Source organism: Mustela nigripes, chromosome 6 (assembly GCF_022355385.1).
Source record: "Mustela nigripes isolate SB6536 chromosome 6, MUSNIG.SB6536, whole genome shotgun sequence".
NCBI classification, from domain to species: domain Eukaryota; kingdom Metazoa; phylum Chordata; class Mammalia; order Carnivora; family Mustelidae; genus Mustela; species Mustela nigripes.
The window spans coordinates 85,104,828-85,128,333 of record NC_081562.1 but is presented as its reverse complement, the minus strand read 5'-3'; the positions used below and the strand labels follow the sequence as shown (position 1 = coordinate 85,128,333).

The 23,506-nt window shown below is 40.3% G+C and overlaps 1 protein-coding gene across 3 annotated transcripts in view; it reads left to right on the top strand.

Annotated features, from left to right (window-relative positions):
* The window catches only part of RACGAP1 (Rac GTPase activating protein 1), a 28,068-nt gene that overhangs the window by 341 nt on the left and 4,221 nt on the right, over window positions 1-23,506 (top strand). The window contains exons 2-12 of one of the 3 annotated variants that reach the window (XM_059403067.1): window positions 6,602-6,686; window positions 12,674-12,876; window positions 13,894-14,030; window positions 15,016-15,085; window positions 17,234-17,287; window positions 17,942-18,022; window positions 18,652-18,769; window positions 19,286-19,416; window positions 20,522-20,686; window positions 22,103-22,198; window positions 22,519-22,717. In XM_059403067.1, coding sequence (XP_059259050.1) covers window positions 6,602-6,686; window positions 12,674-12,876; window positions 13,894-14,030; window positions 15,016-15,085; window positions 17,234-17,287; window positions 17,942-18,022; window positions 18,652-18,769; window positions 19,286-19,416; window positions 20,522-20,686; window positions 22,103-22,198; window positions 22,519-22,717 — 1,339 coding nt within the window. Of the gene's footprint in view, window positions 1-6,597; window positions 6,687-12,673; window positions 12,877-13,893; window positions 14,031-15,015; window positions 15,086-17,233; window positions 17,288-17,941; window positions 18,023-18,651; window positions 18,770-19,285; window positions 19,417-20,521; window positions 20,687-22,102; window positions 22,199-22,518; window positions 22,718-23,506 lie in introns of those variants that run through there. The other 2 variants (XM_059403066.1, XM_059403068.1) reach the window with 2 other exon arrangements.

Sequence of the window (23,506 nt, the reverse complement as noted above, 5' to 3'; positions counted from 1 at the left end):
CGAGACAGGTGGTTTTGAGGTGATGGCTTGGACAGGTGGTTCCTTCCACCCCCAAGAAGTGACTTTGACTTAGACACAGAGTTTGGGAGTGGGTGGGGTAATGCCCCTATTCTCTTCCGAGGGGCACGGAGTTTTGGAAGGGAGAAACCCCGGTGTTTGAGAGGCCGGGCGGCTTGAAGTGGAGCCTCCCTCCCTTCTGGACTGTGTGTATCCAGGTAGGCTGGCCGAGGCAATGACATCTTGCTCGTCCCATCCGAATTCTTAGCCTTAGGAACAAGGAGGCGTTACTTTTAGAATTTCACGTATGTTTCTCGTCACTGAATTTCGTTCCGTAGGCGGAGAGAGTGTTCAGCAACGTGTGGTGGGTGAGAAGATAAGCTTTTTTTTTTTTTTTTTTAATTAAAGAAATGTTATTATCATTCTCTTGAATGTGTGGGGTGAACTTTTCGAGTTATTGAAAGTGTTTAGAGAGAAGGCGCCTTTCCTATAGCTTAATCACTCAACAGGTACTTAGTGCATAATATAAATAAAATACAATCTTTTTTTTTTTAAGGTTTTATTTATTTATTTGACAGACGGAGATCACAAGTAGGCAGAGAAGCAGGCAGAGAGAGAGGAGGAAGCAGGCTCCCCGCTGAGCGGAGAGCCCAATGCGGGACTCAATCCTAGGACCCTGGGATCATGACCTGAGCTGAAGGCAGAGGCTTTAACCCACTGAGCCACCCAGGCACCCCAATATAATACAATCTTATTTAGCCGTAAAGGAGCTTGCACTTTTGGGGGGGCTGATAGAACTTAAGATAACTATGGTGAGTCTAGTAGGCCTTTGCACTATTGAGTATAGTGTACATTATTATAGCCCTTTTAGAAAATATTTTGGCTGTATTTATCAAGAACTTTAAGAGGCTTTTACCCTATGATATAGTAATCCCAGCCTTGGAAACCAGTTCTAAGGAATACAGCCACCTAAAGGAAAAACCTGTTTACAGTGATGTTCAATTCATTCATTTGGTGAATGTCTTTTAATCATTTGCCAAATGGCAGGCCTGTTCTGAGTACAGGGGCTCAGCAGTGAACAAAACAGACAAAAATCTGTGCATTCTTGAAACTTAAACTGTTGGGGAGGCAGACAATAAACAAGTTAATATATGGGTATGTTAGGTGAAGACAAGTGCTTTGGAGGAAGATAAAGCAGAGAAGTGTAGGGGGGTAAAGTCTGCAATTGAAAATTGGATAGTTAGGAAAGACATCAATGAGAAAATGACATTTGAATAAATCCCTGAAGGAGATGAGGGAGTGACCATGCAGGAGATTCCAGGTAGATGTAAATGAAAATTACATTAATATCCAAAGAAGACAATGGTTAAATAACTGTTAATTAACTTTCTGTAACTTAATGGAATCATGATGGAGAAAAGCAAAACACAAACATATCAATCTATGATTGCAATATTACAAAGATATCAATATATAATGGGCAAAGATTAGATAATGAGATGCATGTAATTGTTTAGGGTGATGAGATTTTAGTTTCACTATTAAAAAACATTAATTTTTTTGAACTTGGAAAATTCCATAGTATGAAACAATGTTTTATATCTGCCAAATGAATGTTATCGGTAATAGAGATAATTTTGGACTGAAATTGTTAGGGAATGTTTTAGTGAATTGGTAAGACACTAGATCTTGAAGAATGGAACACTGCAGAATGGTAAGAATCCACAGTATAAGAAGGAAAAAAGGAGGACTTAGTATACTAAAACTGGTAATAATTTTTTGAGAAATAATAGTTCAATTCGTCTTTTTATTTTAGTCTTCATTCACGCTGGATTGAGAACATTCTGTTTACTCTTTCTGTAATTCATTTGTTCATAATAGCATTTGGTTTCAGGATATTCCTTCTGTCTGCCAGTTGTATAGAGACTTCTGATACATTAAAGCAAAAGCTGGACATCTGGGAAAAAGAATTGCTCCACAGTGCTTTCATATGAAAGAATCTTATAGTATTGAGACTGTCTTAGGAAATGATTTTCTTTGGCAGTGGAAAACCTGTATTGCTGAATTCTTGGGACTCTCCAGATTTAGTAATGTTCGTGAGAATATTTTTCATTAAAACTCTTTCCCGAAAAACTCAACCTTCCATTGCTTTGTCTTACAATATTTAATACCCTTGATGCGTCTAAGGCATGATGTATAGGTCTCTTAATAATGTTGTTTCTAGGAGGAAGAAGAGGATAGAGACTTTTCCCAGGATACTCTGCAGTTAAGATCTGTAATAGTCTGTTATTCTGAAGGACGATGTCTGTCTCTTGGCTGGGTGATTGAAATTAAATTGGGGACTCAGAGCAATCACATCAAGCTGAGACTCTTTCCTGGTGATGTGAAATTGCTCCCTCAGGGATACTCACAGATTGGGAATCTGTAACATAGTGACTTCTCCACCTCTGGGGCTTCTCATCAATAACAGCTGAGATTCTCTAGCACCTTTTTGTTTAAAGTGCTCCACAAACTGATTTCCTTGCTACACACAGGGATCATTTCAGCTTTCCCAAAAGGCAGCTGCCTCCATAGTGAAAAGTGACAGCTGTTTTACAGCTGCAAAGCAATGTACTACAATATGACTTTGTTTTTGTTTCCTTTCACATTAGTGTATCTCCTAGCTCTGGAGCTAAATAATAAAGGGGGAGAAATAAAGGAGTGTTCTTGTGAGTGAAAATGTGACCCAACAGGAAAATTAACATCGTTTTTAATTGACATTGAATAGGATGAGTAAATGTTAGCTTTTTGAGTTACAGTTTGGCTGTGATATCAGAGTTAGTACTGATGTAGAAAGATATTTTTGTCATCTATAAATAATTCCTGAATGTCACTTCTATAGAACATTAATAAAAATACATGGTCCCCTGGTGTATAAAGAGAAGAGGATTATATTTTGCTAGTGCCGTTTTTGGATTACCCTAAGTAAACCTGTGTTAGAGGAAAAGCTATTTTCAGATGCTACAAGCCTCATGTAAGACAGCCTGCTAAAGAGCCTAGACCTGGTCAAATTTTGCTGTCTTCTCCACTCTTCTTGGTCTGGGTTCCAGCTATGATTTGGTAATCACTGTGGTAAAATGTAAATAACAACTATCAGACCAAAACAACAACAACAAAAAAATGTCATACCCTCTATAAGGTTCAATTTTTACATTATAAAACTTTAATCTATGTGAATTGATGCTATTCTGTGAGATCAGTAGGCCAAGTGTTACTGTTCCCATTTATAAATGAGTCTCAGAATCTGACTTACTCCGGGTTATACTAACAAATAGAAGAACTGAAACTTTATCCCAGGGCTTCTGTCCAAGCCACCCCTCCTTTTTTTAAACTGTTGTTTAAGTTTTCATCTATATTATGCACTGATGTTCAGGTAGAATGGAAATTCTTTTGACAGTAGACTCATTGGTGTGTGTTCTCTGATTTCCATTTATCATTTATTTACTTATTTAGTAAACTCTACGCCCAGTGTGAGGCTCCCACTCATGACCCTGAGATCAAGAGTCACATGCTCTATTGACTGAGCCAGCCAGGCACCCCATCAAATATTTATTTTTAAATATTGAGTGTTTGTGTGCGTGATACAGTTGTACCAAAGGTAAGATTTCTCTCACATGTACAGCCTACCTGGGATATAGGGTAGAAATGTGAGTGCAAAGTGTATGTGTCTTGAGTGCCAACTGAGCAAAGCAGTGGGGGAAGCATCAGTTGAAGTGAATGATGGCGAGCCTGCCCGTGATTAGGGGCTGGATAGAGAACATGAGAGAAGAGTACGATCACAGGTATGGTGATCGTACTTATCAGAAAGGGAGTAACTGAAGATGATTCTGAGGTTTGGAACTGCGTGAATGATAAGGAAATCAAAATTGGGAGTTGGTAGAGTAGGTTAGTGGGTAGAGTGGTTGCTGATATATGTGATGGGGAGGGATAGAACCAAGTCTCAGGATCAGGCTTCACCTCTAGGGCATCCCAGTCGAATTAAGAGCTTTAAGAGCTGTAGGACGGTGGTTAGGAGGGAGGCTGGAGATGATGGGTGATCATCTGGAGATGACTAACTTGGGATAGTTTGGTAACTTCTTTGAGAGATTAGAGGATTGAATTTTAGGGAATATCTGGTATTGAGAGGGAAGCGTAGAAAACCATAAATGCTTCCTAAAACTAAATCTGCAGACTATGATGATCTGACAGTTGAGGGTTACCTCTATTTCATAGCAGAGCACGGAGAGTTAAACAACTGCCCCCTGGGTACCAGGCTTCACATTTGGACAATAACGTAGGTGGAGGTAGTTGTATGAGATAACCGTTGCTACGTTGCTATGATGAGGAAAGGTCTCCGGGTAGGTTCTCTGTGTCTTTAGTCTTTTGACGAATCTGGCTGTGTTTTCAAGAGCCTATACCTCCCCACAACCCTCACTCTAGGGAGTGGTATGTACAAAGAGTGGAGAAGAATAGTGGGCTAGAGGAACTTGAGAAAATGTGAAGATTTCTTTTAAAGGGGACAAAGGATCAGGTTGCTGTATTGTCATTTAAAACATCAAACCTTCTTCTTCTTCTTCTTCTTCTTCTTTTTTTAAACAACCAGTTTTTAAAACTCTAGTTGCACTGTGAAATCTTACTTTTCTGCACTCTTGGGCAGTTAGAAATTTTCCTATGTGCGGAGTTCACTGACTTTGAGTCTCAGAATGTATAGATGACTGCTGAGATAAAGGAAATCAGTGCCCTACATTTAACCCGATCAGTCTCTTCCCATTTTTACTGGAGCCAAAGGAAATCATCATTTGAATAAACTACTGAAATCCCTGCTCCTGCCCCTGTAGCATTTGGGTATCTGTGCCTGGTTTGTCATACTGGGAAATCCATGGGCATCTCCACAGCTTCCAGATCGCCTCCTGCCAGTTTTAATGCTATTCTTTTAGTTTTGTTCTTAGTTTAGAGAAAGATCTTTGTAATACATTTGTTAGTCTGGTTGCTTAGCAGCTTGCTGTGATTATGTAGCTTGGAACAGATACATTGCCATTTGAAAATCTTGGTTTCCGGCCCTGATTCAGGTATATGTTGCCTCCAAGCTTGGAGGCAATGATTGGCTATTAGGCCAATCATCATTTGAGTACAAATGAATAACTCTGTAGCATTTAGTAGAAAATATCTTATGTTTATATATTCCTTTGTCCTTTGTGGTTTTTTTTTTTTTTTTTTTAACCCTGTCCCATCCTCATAGCTTATGGTACAATCTTATAAACATTGTAAAATCACTAAACCTTCATAAAGAGTTAATTTTTAAAAAAATTATTTATTTATTTGACAGAGAGAGAAAGAGAGAAAGAGGACAAGTAGGCAGACGCACAGGCAGAGGGAGAGGGAGAAGCAGACTCCCTGCTGAGCAGGGAGCCTGGCCTGGGGCTCAGTCCCAGGACTCTGGGATCATGACCTGAGCCAAAGACAGATACTTAACCGATGGAGCCATCTAGGCGCCCCATAAAAGAGTTCTAAATTTTATTTAGATGCATGAAATAAGGACATAGACTAGAATGTTGAGGGGTGATTTGGAGAAACACAAGAATCCTTAAATGGTATTTTTAAGGACATTCAGTTTTCAAATGAAATTTATTTTTTTATTTCATTTCCTTGATAATTTTTGTAACGTCCAGTTGATGTCTTTTTTTTTCTCGTCTGTTAAGTTAAGATCTTATTTCCTCAAAGTGTTCCCAGTTAAAGTCTATTCAGAACAAAACTGATTGCAAGGACACTGTTTTTAATGTAATATCAGCAGGGCTTTGGGGGGAATATGAAGTCTGAAATTCACCATACAGAACACAGTAGCAAATGATTTTTTTCCTTTGCCCTTCTAACTGTGAAGGTGGTGTATTGTCTTCTTGATGCCAGAATGTGGTACAACATAATCCTTTGCCTATACTTAGTATAAATTTATTAGACATAGTCCCTGCACACAGTCCAGCAGAGAGCCCTGCATTACAGAAATAATTCTTGTGCTGCTGAGCTGGCGATTTCCTCACTTAATCACTCGTGTGACGTCATCTGGGCTGTTGGTAGGAAATGTGCTGACCATGTCCTGCGTTTTAAAAGGCAGTTGCAATAGGGATACTAGCTAAAAATGAAATTAAAAATAAACCTTTTAAGTTACATTGAAGGTCTTCAAAGTCCAGAAGGATTAAAGTGGCAAAAGTATTGTGTTAATCAATAGACTAAGAGCCACATATTATAGTTGGTCACCTAGTAATCAACTGACATGCTTGTCCTTAATTGCTTTCCTCACAGCTCCAGAGTGCCTGCAGACTGGAGGAAAAGAAGTAGGCAGGAAGGGGGTGTTATATTTGGAGGTCTGAAATGCTTTTCTGATTTGCAAATAACATTAAACATTCCAACTTTGTTTTTGTAATAAAGATCATACAAAACACCGATTGTTGGCTTGAGATCCTTATAATGGTAGCTACAAATGGAAGAGTCCAGATGTTAGTCACTGATGGCTGTAATGGATTGCTACTGAATCTTTTGTCTGGGGAAGAAGGCAGGACCCCTAATGTATATTTGATTTCTTGGCAGAAAGATGGATACGACGATGCTGAATTTGCGGAATCTGTTTGAGCAGCTTGTACGCCGGGTGGAGATTCTCAGCGAAGGAAATGAACTCCGTAAGTCATCCTGAGCTGGCCTGTGTGAAAAGAAAAAACAGCTTTCAGATCTGGGTTTTCTGCAAAGCTGACGTGTGTTCCAATCTTAAAATTGTTTTCATTTGGGCTTCCTAAAAAGAAAATGATGGTCACTTATTCATAGTTGGAACTTAATGGACACTCATTGTAGCTGGTCACTTTTTTCCTATAGTTGTTCTTAAGTGGGTATCCCCAGATTTCTTTCATTATCAAGAGTCTCTTTCCATTGACTACTTGGCATTAGTTGCCAATTTCACTTTCACACCAAGAACTGGGCAAAATCTGAAGTTCCAAGGATGTTGCTTCTTTCTTTAGAGTAGTTGTTGTATTTTTTATCCTGGCTTTCCCTCTGTACTATAAAACATTTTCAGTTGAAGAGGAAAAACATGTCATAATTTCTTTTTGAAGAAGGGACTGTTCATCTGCTTTCACCTATTTCATGGATTTGATTTTTAGTAAGAGGGGATTGAAACTGGGTAGAGAGTTGGAGAGAAAAAGGAGGTGGTTGAGAGAATGGTGGACTGGGAAGTGGAAGCGTGAAGAAGGGGGGGCTGATGGCCCTGACTTAAGTGATCTAAGGATTTATTTTTTCTCAGCTTTTCTTTGAGTTGCCATCGTCTTCCATTTGAGATTTTCATTAATACCTACTTTAGTAAGTGTTGCTCTTAAGTCAGCCTCATTGATATAAAAGTGAAGTAAGAACTGTCTCTCTAAGCTTTATTTATTTATTTAGTTTTTAGATCTTCACAGTACTTAGTGTGGTGTCCTGCTTATGCCATTCAGCATTTTCTTTAATTTGATGTTTTTAATAGCTCTTATCCAGTTACAGGCCTTTTAAGACAATATTCTATTTTCTCTTTCTTAATAGCTGTTGCATGACCTTATCATCTGATGCCAGCTCAGTAACCATGATGGCATGCTAATTAGGCTCCTCTTTGAGGTCACATCATCTCAGAAGATGGATTGCTTTGGAGCCCAGTGCAGGGAAGAGTATTGAATGAGAGATCTTAAAATTCAGGCTCATTCAGCAAATATTTAGCAAGAATCTAATACAGCATCTAGCACATGTTGAGTTGAGGGAAAGGGATGACTGACTAAAATGGCTTCATGGATAAAAGTAGGGTGGCACCATAATGGAGATCCCAACAGACACAGATGAAAGAGGGCATTTAGGGTGGAGGCAAGCGGGGGTGGGGCTGAGAAGGGAGTAGGAATAAGGGGGGAGTGGCATAATCAGAGTTCTTGGAAGATGACCCTGGTGGAGGGGGAGCCTGGGAGACCAATGAGAATGTTGTTAGGCAGCAGGAGCCCTAACTAGAGTGGTGTTTGTGAAGCTGGAAATAAGGGGAAATGGGTAGAAGAGACTGTGATAATGAGAGCTCTACGAGGAGGATAGGATGTGGAGGAGAGGGAAGAATCTGAAGTTTGGAGTCTCAGTAACCAGTGTTGGCTTTTAACTTATTTTTGTGTCTGTTTCTCCATCTGTAAAATAGGAATTCAAGTGTCTTTATCTTTGTGGGAGTGCTGTGAGCATTTGGGGATAAAAACGAGATACTAGTTAGTTGTGAAAATACTTTGGAAGTAATTATGCCAAAAGAATTTAGATATTCTTATAGGTATCCTTATTTTATAAATACATTTCTATCTTCCCATTGATTCCCATTATAAAATAGAGGCATGTTTTGCCTTCCTCTCCATATCTCTAACTTGGAATGTTGGCTTTGAGGACATGGAGTAGGTTTATGTTTTCTAGACTGGAATCTCCTTTCTACAACCATCTCAGTCTCTGTCCTCTTCTTTGATCCTAGGAATTCCTTGCATGGTTAAGTATCCTGACTCCTTATTCTAGTCTTTCATCAGTCACTTCATTCTTCTCTCTCCTTTTTGTATAGGTTTGTTCATGTTTTGTTTTTAGCTAAGTCCAGGGTTCCTGAAAGATCAAAATGAAGGTTAATATTAAAATAAAATGACTTTAATAACCTTATCTTTGATTTCCCTGGTCTACATTGTTTTTATCTTCTATTATTTTATTGTGAGCTGCCCAAAACTTTTTTTTATGTTGTTGCTGTGTAAATTGGGAATAAATATAACTTAATATTTATCAGGTATCTGTTGTGTGACAAAACAATGCTGGGTTTGTGTTATGCTGTCTACAGTAGGTGATACTACAGTGTCTATGGCTTGATGCCTTTCTTCAAGAAGATCATGGTATTTAAGTTTCAGAGATCGATTTCTTATGAAACAAGATAATACAAGTATGAAAATATGTGCTTTTGGGAAGTATAGAAAAATGTAATGTGGAACAAACAGATTAGGAAGGGATTTATAGAACAGATGGGACTAGAAGAATGGATACATAAAGAAGAGTGTAGGTAGAGCATTGTGTTTGGAGTACACAGCTTGATCACAAGGGAGAAGGCAGAAATAAGCATGGGTCTGTTCTGGGAGCAGGGACAAGAAAGAGTATTGTGTAGTGGTGGGAGGTCAAGTTTGAATAGACTGGTGAGGTGGGCTTGGACGCCTGGAGTTTAAATTTGATCTGAACAGCAATTTTTCATTTATTTGTTCAATGGATATTTAAGTGCCTACTGTGTGCTACAAGGCACTGGAGAGAAAAGAGACCCAGTGCCCTTCCCCTTCCCCTTTCTAAGAAGCTTAGAGAGTGGTGGGGAAACAAAAGGAAGAGCCTGTGCAAAGGTCCCAGGAGGAGTGAGCCGAGAAAACCAAGATCTCTGGGATGGTTTTAATCTATTTGCTGAACTATGAACCAAATCCTCCATTTTTGTTGTTGTTGTTTGTTTGCTTGTTTTGTTTTTAATGAATCAGAGATTATCCTCAATTTGTTTTAAGGAAATTTCCCTTAATTCCTTTTTTTTTTTTTAAATTAATATTTTATTTATTTGACAGAGAGAGCGCAAGCAGACAGTCGGGAGTGACAGTCAGGAGAGGGAGAAGCAGGCCTCCCACAGAGCAGAGAGCCAATGTGGGGCTCAATCCCAGGACCCTGGGATCATGACCTGAGCTAAAGGCAGATGCTTAACCAACCGAGACACCCAGGCACCCCCCTTCATTCCTTTTTGATAGATGCATTTCATAGTTTAATATACATAACTTTTTAAAGGAGGTAATTTGAAGTTAATTAATCTCTTTTTTTTTTTTTTTTTTTTTTTAAGATTTTATTTTTTTATTTGACAGAGAGAGAGATCACAAATAGGCAGAGAGACAGACAGAGAGAGAGAGATGAGGAGAAGCAGGCTCCCTGATGAGCAGAGAGCCCGATGTGGGACTCGATCCCAGGCCCCTGGGATCATAACCTGAGCCGAAGGTAGAGGCTTAACCCACTGAGCCACCCAGGCGCCCCTGAAGTTAATTAATCTTTTGAAGGGGCTCCTGGGTGGCTCAGTTGGTTAAGCCTCTGCCTTCGGCTCAGGTCATGATCCTTGAGTCCCGGGATCAAGCCCCACATTGGGTTCCCTGCTCAACGGGGAGTCTGCTTCTCCTTCTCCCTCTCCCCCTACTCATGCTCTCTCTCTCTCAAATAACATCTTTTTAAATTTTATTTTACTTTTTCAGTGTTCCAAGATTCATTGTTTTTGCAACACACCCAGTGCTCCATGCAATACGTGCCCTTCTTAATACCCACCACCAGGCTCACCTAACTCCCCACCCCCTCCCCTAAATAAATAAAATCTTAGGAAAAAAAATCTTTTGAATATGTACTTCATGATGGGGGCTAGTACCAAGTTGGAATCATGATTCACAAACTGACCCTGAAAATGCTCTGTTTATTGATCTCCTATATCAGAATTTTTCTGATGATCTAATATTCTGTTTTGACCCATCCTAGCAAACTTAATTCATAACAGAATTATACATAAGTAATATTTTAGGTATGCAAATATTCTGGTTTTGGTCTAGCATAAAACAAGTTGAACTAGTAATTGAATCATTCATACTATTAAAATAGGAACTCTTTCCTGGAAATGAACTGATACTTTTTTTGGTTTGAGTTCCATCGTCCAATTCAGTTAGACTTATAATATATACCAATTAACAATGAATAGCGATTAAAACCCAAATTTAATAAGATTTATCAAGAAGGAGTGTCCTTGGAGTGCCTGAGTGGCTCAGGTCCTGGGTCCTGGGTCCTGGGATGGAGCCCCACATTGGGCTCCCTGCTCAGCAGGGAGTCTGCTTCTCCCTCTGCCTCATCCCTCCCTGCTGCTCATGCTCTCTCTTTCAAATAAATAAATAAAATCTTAAAAAAAAAAAAAGGAGTGTTTGAAGGAACAAAGAAGTGAGCAAAACTAGGTCCAGTGGAAATCTTTTCATTCTCAAAATTGTTTTTCAATTCAGTAGATATTTGAGTGTATATAAATATAGTGTATACAGCACTATATTTAGAAACATTTAATTGACCACAGTGTGGAGCTAGAAAGTTTTAGATGTGTGGTTGAAAAGTGTATTTCTTGTTCTTTATTTTTTGAAATTGAAGTACTATTACATACGTCAGAAAAGTACACAAATCATAAGTGCAGTATTTGATGAATTGCCAGAGTGAACATGGCAAAGAATCAGCTCTTTAAAAAAAAAATGTTGTGACTCTACATTGTTGAAATAGTTAATTTGGCAAAAGGATATGTTGTTTTCTTTTTCTTTAAATTAAGAAGGAAAAAATTGATGTGTTTTAAACAAAACAAACACACTGTTTAGAGCTATTTGAATTGTAGCCATATATACATATATATATTGTGTGTGTGTGTGTGTGTGTGTGTGTGTGTGTGTACATTTAGCTTTCAAAGTTGCATTCTCTAAGATAATGAGGTCATAATATCCTGTTCTGCTAAAACCTTTTGTTTGTTACAAACTAAAGTGTCTTTATGTGTAAGACTTGCTTTCTCGAGATTGAATTGGCATTGTAATTTGTAAGTTTGAAGTTTAGTCAAATTATTAAGACTGGAAAGAGCACTATATTCATTGCTTCTATGCTCTTAGGTTAAATTGAAATAAGAAAAGTGCCCTTACTACCCAAGAATCTGCAAGCTTTGTGTGCCTGTGGCCTAGTTTCAGCTGTAAACTGGGTTAGTTTGGCCAGCAGCTGATGTACACCTTGGGAACTTCCTCCGTGAAGGTGGTGTGGAGTGAAGCCTAGAGCTAGATCGAAGGTAACGAGAAAATAGGAAGTGTAGAACAGTCTTTGCCAACAGCAGGTGGCAAGCATGAATGCCGCCAGGGTTATCATGCTTCCGGGCACGGCACTGAAAGTGATGCTCTCTCTGCAGACATGTGGAAAGAGTCCATATTCCGCCATCAGTGACTCACCTTAGCTTAGTATGATCTGTTCTTACTGTGTCTTTCCCATTGAAATGTTTATACACCCTTCAGGGCAGTGTTAAACAACACTAGCAAATTGGCTCTTTACTTTCAAATCAATATTTGTATAATTATATAGTTGAATGGAATTGTAGGCCCGGACATCTATATTATTAATCTACAACTACTGGAGCATATTACAGCAGTTATATTTGAATTTGCTGTTTAACGTCTCTTTGGCGCAGCAGTGCGTGACTTGAAAGGAGGCTGTTTTTGTTTTATAGCTGTAACTGTCCTGGTGCGTGACAGCTGCCCCAGAGGTATCCCCCTTTGATTGCCTTCTGTTCAGGAGCTTTCAGTGTTGGTATTACATCTGGAGCCAGGTGACTAATGAGTTACTTATTCCATAGCAGATGCCACTGGCCAAGCCAAGGGAGGTGGCCTATCGAAACAGGAATTGCTCTCCACAAGGCTGCCATGCAGGGTGATGAACGAATATCCAGGATCTGCTCCTGGTTATTTTCAGCTGGCTTTGCCGAGAGTTTAGCTGGTCCCTTCATTATATACTTGGAGGAAAACTAACTAGAGGACTCAGTCATTAGAGCCTTAGTACTGTGTTTGGTGCTGGAGTTATTGAAGTTTCCCCCTTTCCTCAGAATTCATCCAGTTGGCAAAGGACTTTGAGGATTTCCGTAAAAAGTGGCAGAGAACAGACCACGAGCTGGGGAAGTACAAGGATCTTTTGATGAAAGCAGAGACTGAGCGTAGTGCTCTGGATGTTAAACTGAAGCACGCACGCAATCAGGTGGATGTCGAGATCAAACGGAGACAGCGAGCTGAGGCTGACTGCGAGAAGCTGGTGTGTATTGTTCTCTATGCTAGAGCCGAGCCAGTGAGGGGAGGGCCAGCATCATCTGGTCCTGTTTCCACCCCCCAGTTATACTGAGTTTCTTCTTCCACATTAAAGAACTAAAAGCAGCCTGTCCATTGACAAGTTGGCCTTAATTGAAGCTGAAATTGCAGCATAGGAATCCTGTCCTTCATAGGCTGAAATTTAATATTTTTTCTCTTCTTGACTTAAAACTATGACTTTATAGATTTCAGTTGAGGATTTTTAAAGAATTAAAATTAGGGAATTCCTAGCATGCTTGATCTGTCACAAGATGTTGGCTATCTCTCATGCCACCCAGAACACCCTCATCCTTTTGTCAATAGCTAGTATTTGTTATTTAGACAGACAAGACAACTCTAAGGTTTTCCATCATTACTGCTCCTAATTCAGGGGAAGGGGCGAGATGTAGTCAGCCAGTTGAGCAATGTGACTAACATGGAACACTATCATTTTGGTGTACCAGGGTGGGTCATGGTACAAAGGAAAGCCTTTACGAGGAGCCACTAATCCATCTTGGTACAGTGTTAAATGCCTCAGTAAGCTCAAATTGACTGGTTCCAGTGTGTCACAGCTTTGTATCCATTTTAATGCATTTCGCTCCACCCTTTAGAAAGGTGGGTGGCTGCTTTGATCCATAGAGGAAGCCAATAATTGTCCTGATAAAATGACACTAAATTGTTTTTCCTATGCGAAATTCTATTTTGGGACTCTCATTTTGCAATACCGTCTGGGATTAGCCCCTTGACCCAAAAGTCTTGTAGCAGAAAGCCCACTATTCTGGATGGAGTTCATTTTGCCAGTCAGAAATCAGAGACACAATCTGGGCTTGATGTGAATTAATATGCTATCGGTGTAGCAGCCTTCCTGAAGGCTCATTTGCATAATGCTGTATTTTAATGTTTTCTGGTCTGCCCGTCCCATAAATTTGAGGTGAAGCTTTCTCCCCTGGTTAGTTAGGATGTTTTACTCTGCTTTGGTCTGCAGGAAAGACAGATTCAGCTGATTCGAGAGATGCTCATGTGTGACACATCTGGCAGCATTCAACTAAGCGAGGAGCAAAAATCAGCTCTGGCTTTTCTCAACAGAGGCCAGCCGTCCAGCGGCAATGCTGGGAACAAAAGGTGGGGAAGCCGTGTCTGTTGTTATCTGATCACGAGCAGCGCAGCTGTCAGAAGTTCTTGTTATCTGAACTCTTAAATAGACTGCTTCTGGAATGTGTGCTGAATAAAGCAGAAAAAGACTTCGGAGGAAGGGTGGGTGGGAAATAAAGGCATAGGCACAGGGGCCTCCTGATTTCTTTTATCTTCTTTTGTTTTTGATCTTTCCTTAGGATAATTGTTTCACCATGGGTAAAATTTTGATGTTGATGCAAAATTGCACGTCAGTAACTAATCCCACTCATTGCTAAGAAACCTAAAGGTGAAAGTGGCAGTTCAGCAATACTTTCAGCATTTACTCTCCAGAGAGCTCTTGTAGCTCTTGTAGCTCTTCTGGTTTAGAAGGCCTTCTGTGAGTCAAGACCAGACAATAATTTTGGTTCTACTGCATCACTATTTAAAATTGTCTCTACCAGGCTTTAAATTTAACATCCCCAATACAGTATGGAGAGAAAGGTCAGCACTCTTCCAGCTATTTATTTTGTTGCCTGGTTGTTTTATGGGGAATCTTTATAACTGAGAAAATATATGGGCTTAATTTCTTCAAAAGCTGATGCTGGGTAACACTCTTTCTTGTAGAAAGCAACCACAATTGGGATCAGATTAAACTTCAGTCTTGTGCCTGTGAATTTCTAGTAGCCTTTTCTGCGAGGAGTAGCACCCCTGCTCCTGTCTGTAACTTTCAACTGCTGTTAGGAGGTCTTTGCCAAAAAAGCAGCTGTGCTGCGTGTGCCCTCACGCACGCATGGAAACTCTCAGCCGCTCTCTCCCATGGAAACCACTGCAAGCAGCCACCATGGCTAGGCTTTGAACTTGTAGTTGTCTCCATAGGAAGGCACTGCTATGAAATTGCTGGTGTTACGTGACCAATGCGACTCATTCTGGGCATTCATGCGTTTTACTTGCCACGGTCTTCTGTATCTAATACTGTGTTGTTTCTCTCATCTAGATTATCAACTATTGATGAATCTGGTTCCATTTTATCAGATATCAGCTTTGATAAGACTGACGAATCACTGGTAATAAATGATTGATCTCTGAGGATTGTTTATTTTTCTTACCCCTGCTCCCTCAGGGCTCTCTCTCCTGTCCTGTCTTCTGGAATTCCTTTATTGCTGTTTTGTTTGTTGATGTATTACAGATTCTGAGCTAGCATTTTATTTTATTTTATTAATTAGTTAATTTATTTATTTATTTATTTATTTATTTTTAAAGATTTTATTTATTTATTTGTCAGAGATAGAGCGCGAGTTAAAGCGAGCACAGGCAGACAGAGTGGAGGGCAGAGTCAGAGGGAGAAGCAGGCTCCCCGTGGAGCAAGGAGCCCGATGTGGGACTCGATCCCAGGACGCTAGGATCATGACCTGAGCCGAAGGCAGCTGCTTAACCAACTGAGCCACCCAGGCGTCCCTAGTTAATTTATTTAAAGATTGTATTTACCGATGAGGGAGAGCAAGAGAGTGCCTGGTGCAGGGGAGTGGCAGAGGGAGAGGAAGTGTCTTCAAGCAGACTCTGCCCTGAGTGTGGAGCCAGATGCAGCCGGGCTGATTGCAGGACCCTGAGGTCACGACCTGAGCCAAAATCAAGAGTCAGACGCCAAACCAACTGTACTGCTCAGGCGCCCCTGAGCTCGCATTTTAAAATAAAAATCCACACAGGCTATAAGAGACTGGCTTATATATTTAGTTTCTGGAAGTGAGAATATAGAACTCAGGATTTGGGATGAGGTTAAATTTATTTAACGGATCTGTGAGCTGCATTTGCTAATTGACTGTATCTTGGCTTATTAAAAAGCCCTAGCTAGCAATAAAAAAAAAAAAATTAGCAAGATTCTACCCAGGCAGGGTTTATTTGCTGCTCTTGGAGAGAATAGACTTGTGCGTTATTTCAGAATTAGTTTGGTTCTTGAAGAAAACTTAGTCATACTTCATAATTAGAAGGAAACCAGTGCTCTGGAACTTCAGCCAGAAGACTAACAAAGTTTCTAGGCACTCTGTAATGCTTTGTTCAATAATGGTTGACTGGTCTAAACTTCTTGCTACCCCGCTTTTGTGGGGCAGCACCCTTTTCTTAACTTATGGTGGTGTTTCTGTATAAAAGTCATCTCCTGATATCTCAGTCTTTGATGTTCAAACTTTGATGGTTTATTGGTTTGTGTATCTTTCCTGTTTTCCCGGCTGAAAACTAGCAACAAAGCAATAAATCAGGAGGTTATTTGTGGTTGGTTTTCTGATAGTGAAACAAGTGGTGACTACTTGTTACGTAGGCTAGGAGTGTTCTGTCCCAAATCAGTGTTTGGGGAAATCATTGCCATTTTACAGATATAAATAGTAAGTATCCCCTTTTTGAAACAAGGAATGATATGAATAGGTATGGAGTTTATGTATATGATAAAACTAGAATGTTTTAATAGCTGATTTTGGACCTAGACCTACTTATGGTGTATCTGTTGTAACCCAAACTGAATCAAATAATCAGTAGCTAAATTAAATTACTTGACCAGGAATTGTAGAGATTTCAGTTAGCTAAGCTACCATTTGCTCTGTACTACTGTTTCTGGGTTTTGTGTTTTCAGGGATTTTCAGGAGTAAGGAAGTCACATGAATGTAAATGGTTAAAATAAGTGAAATGAAACTAGACTATGGTAAAAAATGGAATTCTTCAGGGGTGAATGTCTTTGTTGGGGCCCAAGGAAGAGGGATGTTTGAGAAATATAAAACCTGGACTAGAACTTTTTAAGCGGTTACATTGTACAGAACGTCTGATTAGATAGCAGTCCCTTAAGAGTAAGAAAGACATCTAACCTGATCAGTATAGTGCCTGAGATTCTGTGAGTTCTACAACTAATTACAGAAATAGTCAGAAATAAAGAACCAGGAGCTGGAGATAATCACGACAGAAGTTGATTCTTTAACCTTTTCTTGCCTCTGTGGTATTGACTCCTGACTCTATTATAATAGCTTCAATTTTGGAAAGAAAGCAAGTTAACTTACTGTAGTTCCATAGCTACAGCACCTGAGACCCTCCCTTCACCCTCTCCCCAAATTATAAGTTAGGCAGTCTGACTCAAAAAGCCTTTATGGTTCTCTGTAAACTTATTTCCACAAAAATTCCTGTCTGGGGTTTTTGCCTCACCACAGAAATTAATACATTATAATTGTCAACAGGATTGGGATTCTTCTTTGGTAAAGACTTTCAAACTGAAGAAGAGAGAAAAGAGGGTATGTATGGTTTTGTTTAGTTTTTGTTGTTTTTACAAAATTACAATAAAGGAGTTTTCTCTAGAAAATTTTCCATGATACAGCATTCCTAACATGTAGCTCTAACCATTGTTAAACACCTATTACAAGTAAATTCCTGCTGCGGGTCATTATGGAGGATCCTCGAGGTAGTAACTCCGGACAGTCTCGTCCTAGTTCACTGTTCTGGCTGCCTCTGGAGTGGAAAAGGATATACTTGAGTTTGTTTTGAGTTGTCATAGGAATTTTTATGCAGGACTTTGTACTCTAATATAATTTTCAGATGAAATGTGTGTATAATGGGATATGCCAAGCTGTGTCTGTGTGTGCTTGTTTAGGGTATTTAATTTGTGTCCAAAGACATATTGTCCTTGGATAGGATTACACCTCTACTGTTTCTGGTGCTGTCACCTAAATTTTTCCAAAGCTTGTTTGTTTCTTTAAGGGCACTGAGGGCATTTTTGTGTTGGTACAACTTAAGCTTCATGTGGAAAAAGAATTAGAGAAAGCATATTATTATTTACAATAGCCCTGGTATCCAGGACTTGCACCCAAGTTGTCCAATGGAATAATTTTATCTTCTGTGCTTCAGATCTTCTATGACGCTGAACTTCTTGATCTTTGTCTCCTTTCCAGCGCTCTAGTAGCCGACAGTTCATTGATGGTCCCCCAGGACCTGTAAAGAAGACTCGTTCCATTGGCTCCACAGTAGACCAGGTAAGAATAGGCCAAGAGAATTGTGGTTGTGAACACATCAGAGGTTAGTGGCCCCAACCATTAAAAATGCTAAGTCAAGGGCGCCAGGGTGGCTGAGTCAGTTAAGCATTTGACTTTAGCTCAGGTCATGATGTCAGGGTCCTGGGTTCAGGCCCTGAATTGGGCTCCTTGCTCAGTGGGGAGTCTCCTTGTCCCTTTCCCTCCTCTTCAGTGCTACCCCCAAGCTTTACTCCCCCCAGCTTGTACTCTGTCTGTCTCTCTCTCTCTCAAACAAACAAACAAATAAATAAATAAGAATCCTGAGTCAATGCTGCAATGTTATTTTGAGAGAGAGATTTGGTGAGTTTTTCTATGTAATAATAGGATCCTTATCATCCATATGAATGGAATCACTCTGATTGAGTAAACAACTGTCAGCTTTATATTTGATTCTTATTTTATTGTTGTGTATGCCTCTGTGACCTATATTTCTGTTCTAAAGTATGAGGTTTCAATTGAGTTTTTTTGAGCTTGGGCCATAAATCCTGACCAAGATTCAGGAATTTTTCAGCCACTCCAAAATTACCTTATAGTGGTAGGGATATTATGCTCACTTGTTTGTCCTTCCCTCATTTTTGCTTTTGTTTCAGGGGAATGAATCCATAGTTGCAAAAACTACAGTGACTGTTCCCAATGATGGCGGGCCCATCGAAGCTGTGTCCACAATTGAGACTGTGCCATATTGGACGAGAAGCCGAAGGAAAACAGGTCCACCGAGTTTATAGCTAAATTGCCTGTGTAAAACAACTGGTAAAATTCAGGGACACTTGGCTTTTTAGAACCCTTTGAGGCAGGGATTGGATATTGTGGGTAGTTTCTTGCTGTTGCTTACTGGAGGCCAGAACACTGTCATATTCTACCTTTGGATTGTTGGCCTGGTCTGAGCCACTCACACTTAATATGTTATTTATTTGGGAAAGGAGAGGCAGAGGGAGAGGATCTTCAAGCAGACTCCCTGATGAGCATCGAGCCCATGCAGAGCTTGGTACCACGAACCATGAATCATGACCTGAGCCGAAATCAAGAGTCAGATGCTCAACCGACAAAGCCACCCAGGGGCCCCATTATTAACTCATTATTCTTGAACTGATTTTTCTGCATAGCCATTGTAGTTGCTTCTGATTATGGTTACAAATTACTGGTTGTTTACCAGTTACATTAAAATTGGGGTTAAAATTCAAAAGGAACAAAATATTAAGAAGCTTAAAGTTACTTGTTTTCTAGGTACATTACAACCTTGGAATAGTGACTCCACCTTGAGCAACAGGCCTCTGGAGCCAAGGACTGAGACAGAGAGTTCTGGCACTCCACAGAGCAATGGAGGGATGCGCCTGCATGACTTTGTCTCTAAGACGGTAGATCTGTGATCGTTCTGTCTTCTTTCGGGCACACTTAACTTTTTTTTTTTTTTTTTTTAAAGATTTTATTTATTTATTTGAGAGAGAGACAGTGAGAGAGAGCATGAGAGGCGAGAAGGTCAGAGGGAGAAGCAGACTCCCCATGGAGCTGGGAGCCCGATGCGGGACTCGATCCTGGGACTCCAGGACCGTGACCTGAGCCGAAAGCAGTTGCTTAACCAACTGAGCCACCCAGGCGCCCCCACACTTAACTTTTTGATTGTGAAAGTAATACATACCAGGAACAGATTTAAATAATTTAGTGTTAGAAAGTTAAATGTCAGATCTCCTTCTTTCAGTTCCACTCCTCAGAGCTAACTACTGGTTACAGAGGATGTGTATATCTTTGCATTCTGTGAATATATTACGTTAAAGCAGCTTTTAAACAGAAGCAATTGCTTATGCTTTTTAGTGATACATATTTATGTAGTATGGTTGGATATAGCACACTTTACCTTTGTCTCATTGGATTCCCTCATATAAACCCAAGCAACCTGACTGAGGTTCAGAAGAGTTAACTGCCTTGTCTGAGCCACAGAACAGTAAGTGGCACAGTTAACATGTTTTAAGAGTTTTTTTTTTTTTTTTTTTTTTTTTTTAAAGATTTATTTATTTATTTGACAGAGAGAGATTACAAGTAGGCAGAGAGGCAGACAGAGAGAGAGAGGAGGAAGCAGGCTCCCTGCTGAGCAGAGAGCCCGATGCGGGACTCGATCCCAGGACCCTGGGATCATGACCTGAGCCGAAGGCAGCGGCTTAACCCACTGAGCCACCCAGGCGCCCCATGTTTTAAGAGTTTTTATGGCTCCTCATCAACAGGTTCTTTCCACCATTGTACACTGCCGCCTTCCAGCTGGGTGACCTTACGCAAATTACACAGCACTTTTGCCTTTCCTTAAAGATCAAAACCCATGTTATAGGATTATTGTGAGAATTACACAAGCATGTGTAAAGGGATTAGGAAGTTGCTTGGCACATACTAAGTGCTTAAAAAATGCTGGTTGTTGATGATGGTAATTTTCTAATTCAGACCCCTCTGTTATTTCTGTCCTCTTGTCCTCAGGTTATTAAACCTGAATCTTGTGTTCCATGTGGAAAACGGATAAAATTTGGCAAGCTATCTCTGAAGTGCCGCGACTGTCGTGTGGTCTCTCATCCAGAATGTCGGGACCGCTGTCCCCTTCCCTGCATTCCTACTCTGATAGGAACACCTGTCAAGATTGGAGAGGTAGGACCTATGGGGTCTGTCCTTGTATTATGACTTCTTTACCTTTTTCAAAGCTTAATGTCAGTTTTTATAATAAAATTAGTGATGTCAAGCATAGTTTTAACACAAATGATGAAGAGAAATGATAAAATGTTAACTCGCAGCCGAGTCCTGCTTGGGTTTGTCTGTTTAGTAACTTTTCTACACCAGATTTCTCTTCCCTTCCCTCCTTTGACCTTCTCCCATCTTCCCTACTCATCCTCTCTCCCTCCTTTCCTTCCTCCTTCTTCCCTCCCCCTTCCCCTTCCTTTCCTCCTCATCTTTTCCTTCCCCTCCACATCCTATTCCTGTTTTATAAAATTCCAAACATGTGCTGAAGTAGAGAGATTAGGATGACTGACCCCTGGTTCCTATCACTCAACTTCTGTGATTACCAGTTCATGTCTAGTCCATGTTGTCCTCCTGGCTCTGTCCAGTGAATTATCTTGACAGAAATTCCATCCATCGTGTAATTTCATCTGTGAATGTACCTCCTTTTATGTTAGAAGTATCCTATACTGGGCGCCTGGGTGGCTCAGTGGGTTAAGCCTCTGCCTTTGGCTCAGGTCATGGTCTCAGGGTCCTGGGATCGAGCCCCACATCGGGCTCTCTGCTCGGCGGGGAGCCTGCTTCCTCCCTCTCCCTCTACCTGCCTCTCTGCCTACTTGTGATCTCTCTCTGTCAAATAAATAAATAAAATAAAATAAAATAAAAAAAAAGAAGTATCCTATACTAAGCTATTAAGATTAGATTGCTTATTTCTAAAAACTGATTCAATCTATTAAGTATTTATTATATGAACAATATTAACAAGATTCAGAATGAATTGATTATGCTGCTGCTTCCGAGCCCCTAGCAAATCAAATGCTACTTTTCTTTAATCTTAATAGTTCTTATTCGTGCACGTAATTGGTTACAGATTTTCTTTACTCTGATAGAGAACCATGGAGTTCTCCCCTACAGATAGTTTGTGTCCCGATCAACTGTGAGTTGTGTTAAATAATTTTTCTTACTAAGAATAATTAAAGGGTTAAAAAAGGGTTTTTTTTTTTTTTTTTTTAAGAATAATTAGTTCATATTAAAGCCCATACCTGTAATCTCATTATTGCTTGCTTTCTGAAGCCCTTGAGTAGAGGACAAGCGGGGGCAGAGTTGTAGCTAGTGGTCTTATTACTTGTTCATGCAAGAGTATGTATATGTGACCATAAATCAGTCCTGTTGTGGTTGTAGGAAAAATATAGCTGAGAATCTCTGTTCTAATATATGCTTTGGGAATAGGAATTTAAAAGTAGACATGATGTCCCAGTCTGAGTATTAGTTTGGGGATGGTTCTTCCTACTCACCTTGATTTGCTGGTCTAAGTGGTATAAATAATAATTTAAAACTCTCCCTTTTCAGGGATTGCTAGCAGATTATGTGTCTCAGACTTCTCCAATGATCCCCTCCATTGTTGTCCATTGCGTAAATGAGATTGAGCAGAGAGGGCTGACTGAGGTAAGAGTCAACCTTCAGGGGCGCCTGGGTGGCTCAGTTAAGCCACCCAACTCTTGATACTGGCTCAGGTCCTGATCTCAGGGTTGTGAGCCAGAGCACATGTCCGGCTCTGAGGCCAGCATGGAGACTACTAAAGGTTCTCTCTCCCTCTCCTTTTGCCCTGCTCCTGCCCACCACACTTCGCCCCCAACTCTCCCTTTAAAAAAAAAAAAAAAAAAAAAAAATATATATATATATATATATATATACCTTCAGAGAGTGTGGATTTGTTGTTTTTGTTAATAATCAATTTGTAACTGGAAGTGTCCCCTCGATAACAGACAGGCCTGTACCGGATCTCTGGCTGTGACCGGACAGTGAGAGAGCTGAAAGAGAAGTTCCTCAGAGTGAAAACCGTACCCCTCCTCAGCAAAGTGGATGACATCCACGCTGTCTGTAGCCTCCTGAAGGACTTCCTCCGAAACCTCAAAGAACCCCTTCTGACTTTTCGGCTAAACAAGACTTTCATGGAAGCAGCAGGTAAGAGTAGATCTTATACTCTAATGTGAGTCCCCCAGGGGCAGGAATGTTTGACTCTTGCGTGTGCCGCCCAGTACAGTGCCTGTGCCTGTGTGGACGCGCACGTGCTCTGAGGGAAGAATGTATCCGTGTTCTTGGTGCTTGTCCTCTTCCTGTCTAAACTATGGGTGCTGATGGGGTTTTTTGTTGTTTTAGGTTGAGTTTAGGGCTGTCCTTTTGAACTTGGAGCCAATTCCCACACATTTAATCCATTAACAAATCTTGTCAGCAAAGCTCTTGTAAAATTTATCTTAAAATTGAAATTTGCCACTCCTACTATTACCACTCTTGACATCTCTCATCCTGGAATGACGAAAGAACCTACTGATTTTCCTCTTTATATTCTCAGCCCTCTATACTATGATCCTCAAACAGTATCTAGAGGGGTCCTTCTAAAATTTAAATTAGATGAAGTCTCTTCTGTCCTTAGTATTCCCCAGTGACTTCCCATCACACTCAGAATAAAACCCACCAGTCCTTCACATGGCCCCAAAGACCCCACCTGTAGGATTCGGCTCCTGTTACATCTCTAGCATCGTTTCTCTCAACACCCTTCCCTTCTTTCTCTCTTCCCCTGATGCGCTGGAATGCTTGCAGTTCTCAGAGTATAACCAAGCTTACTCCCACCTGTAGGATTCGGCTCCTGTTACATCTCTAGCATCGTTTCTCTCAACACCCTTCCCTTCTTTCTCTCTTCCCCTGATGCGCTGGAATGCTTGCAGTTCTCAGAGTATAACCAAGCTTACTCCC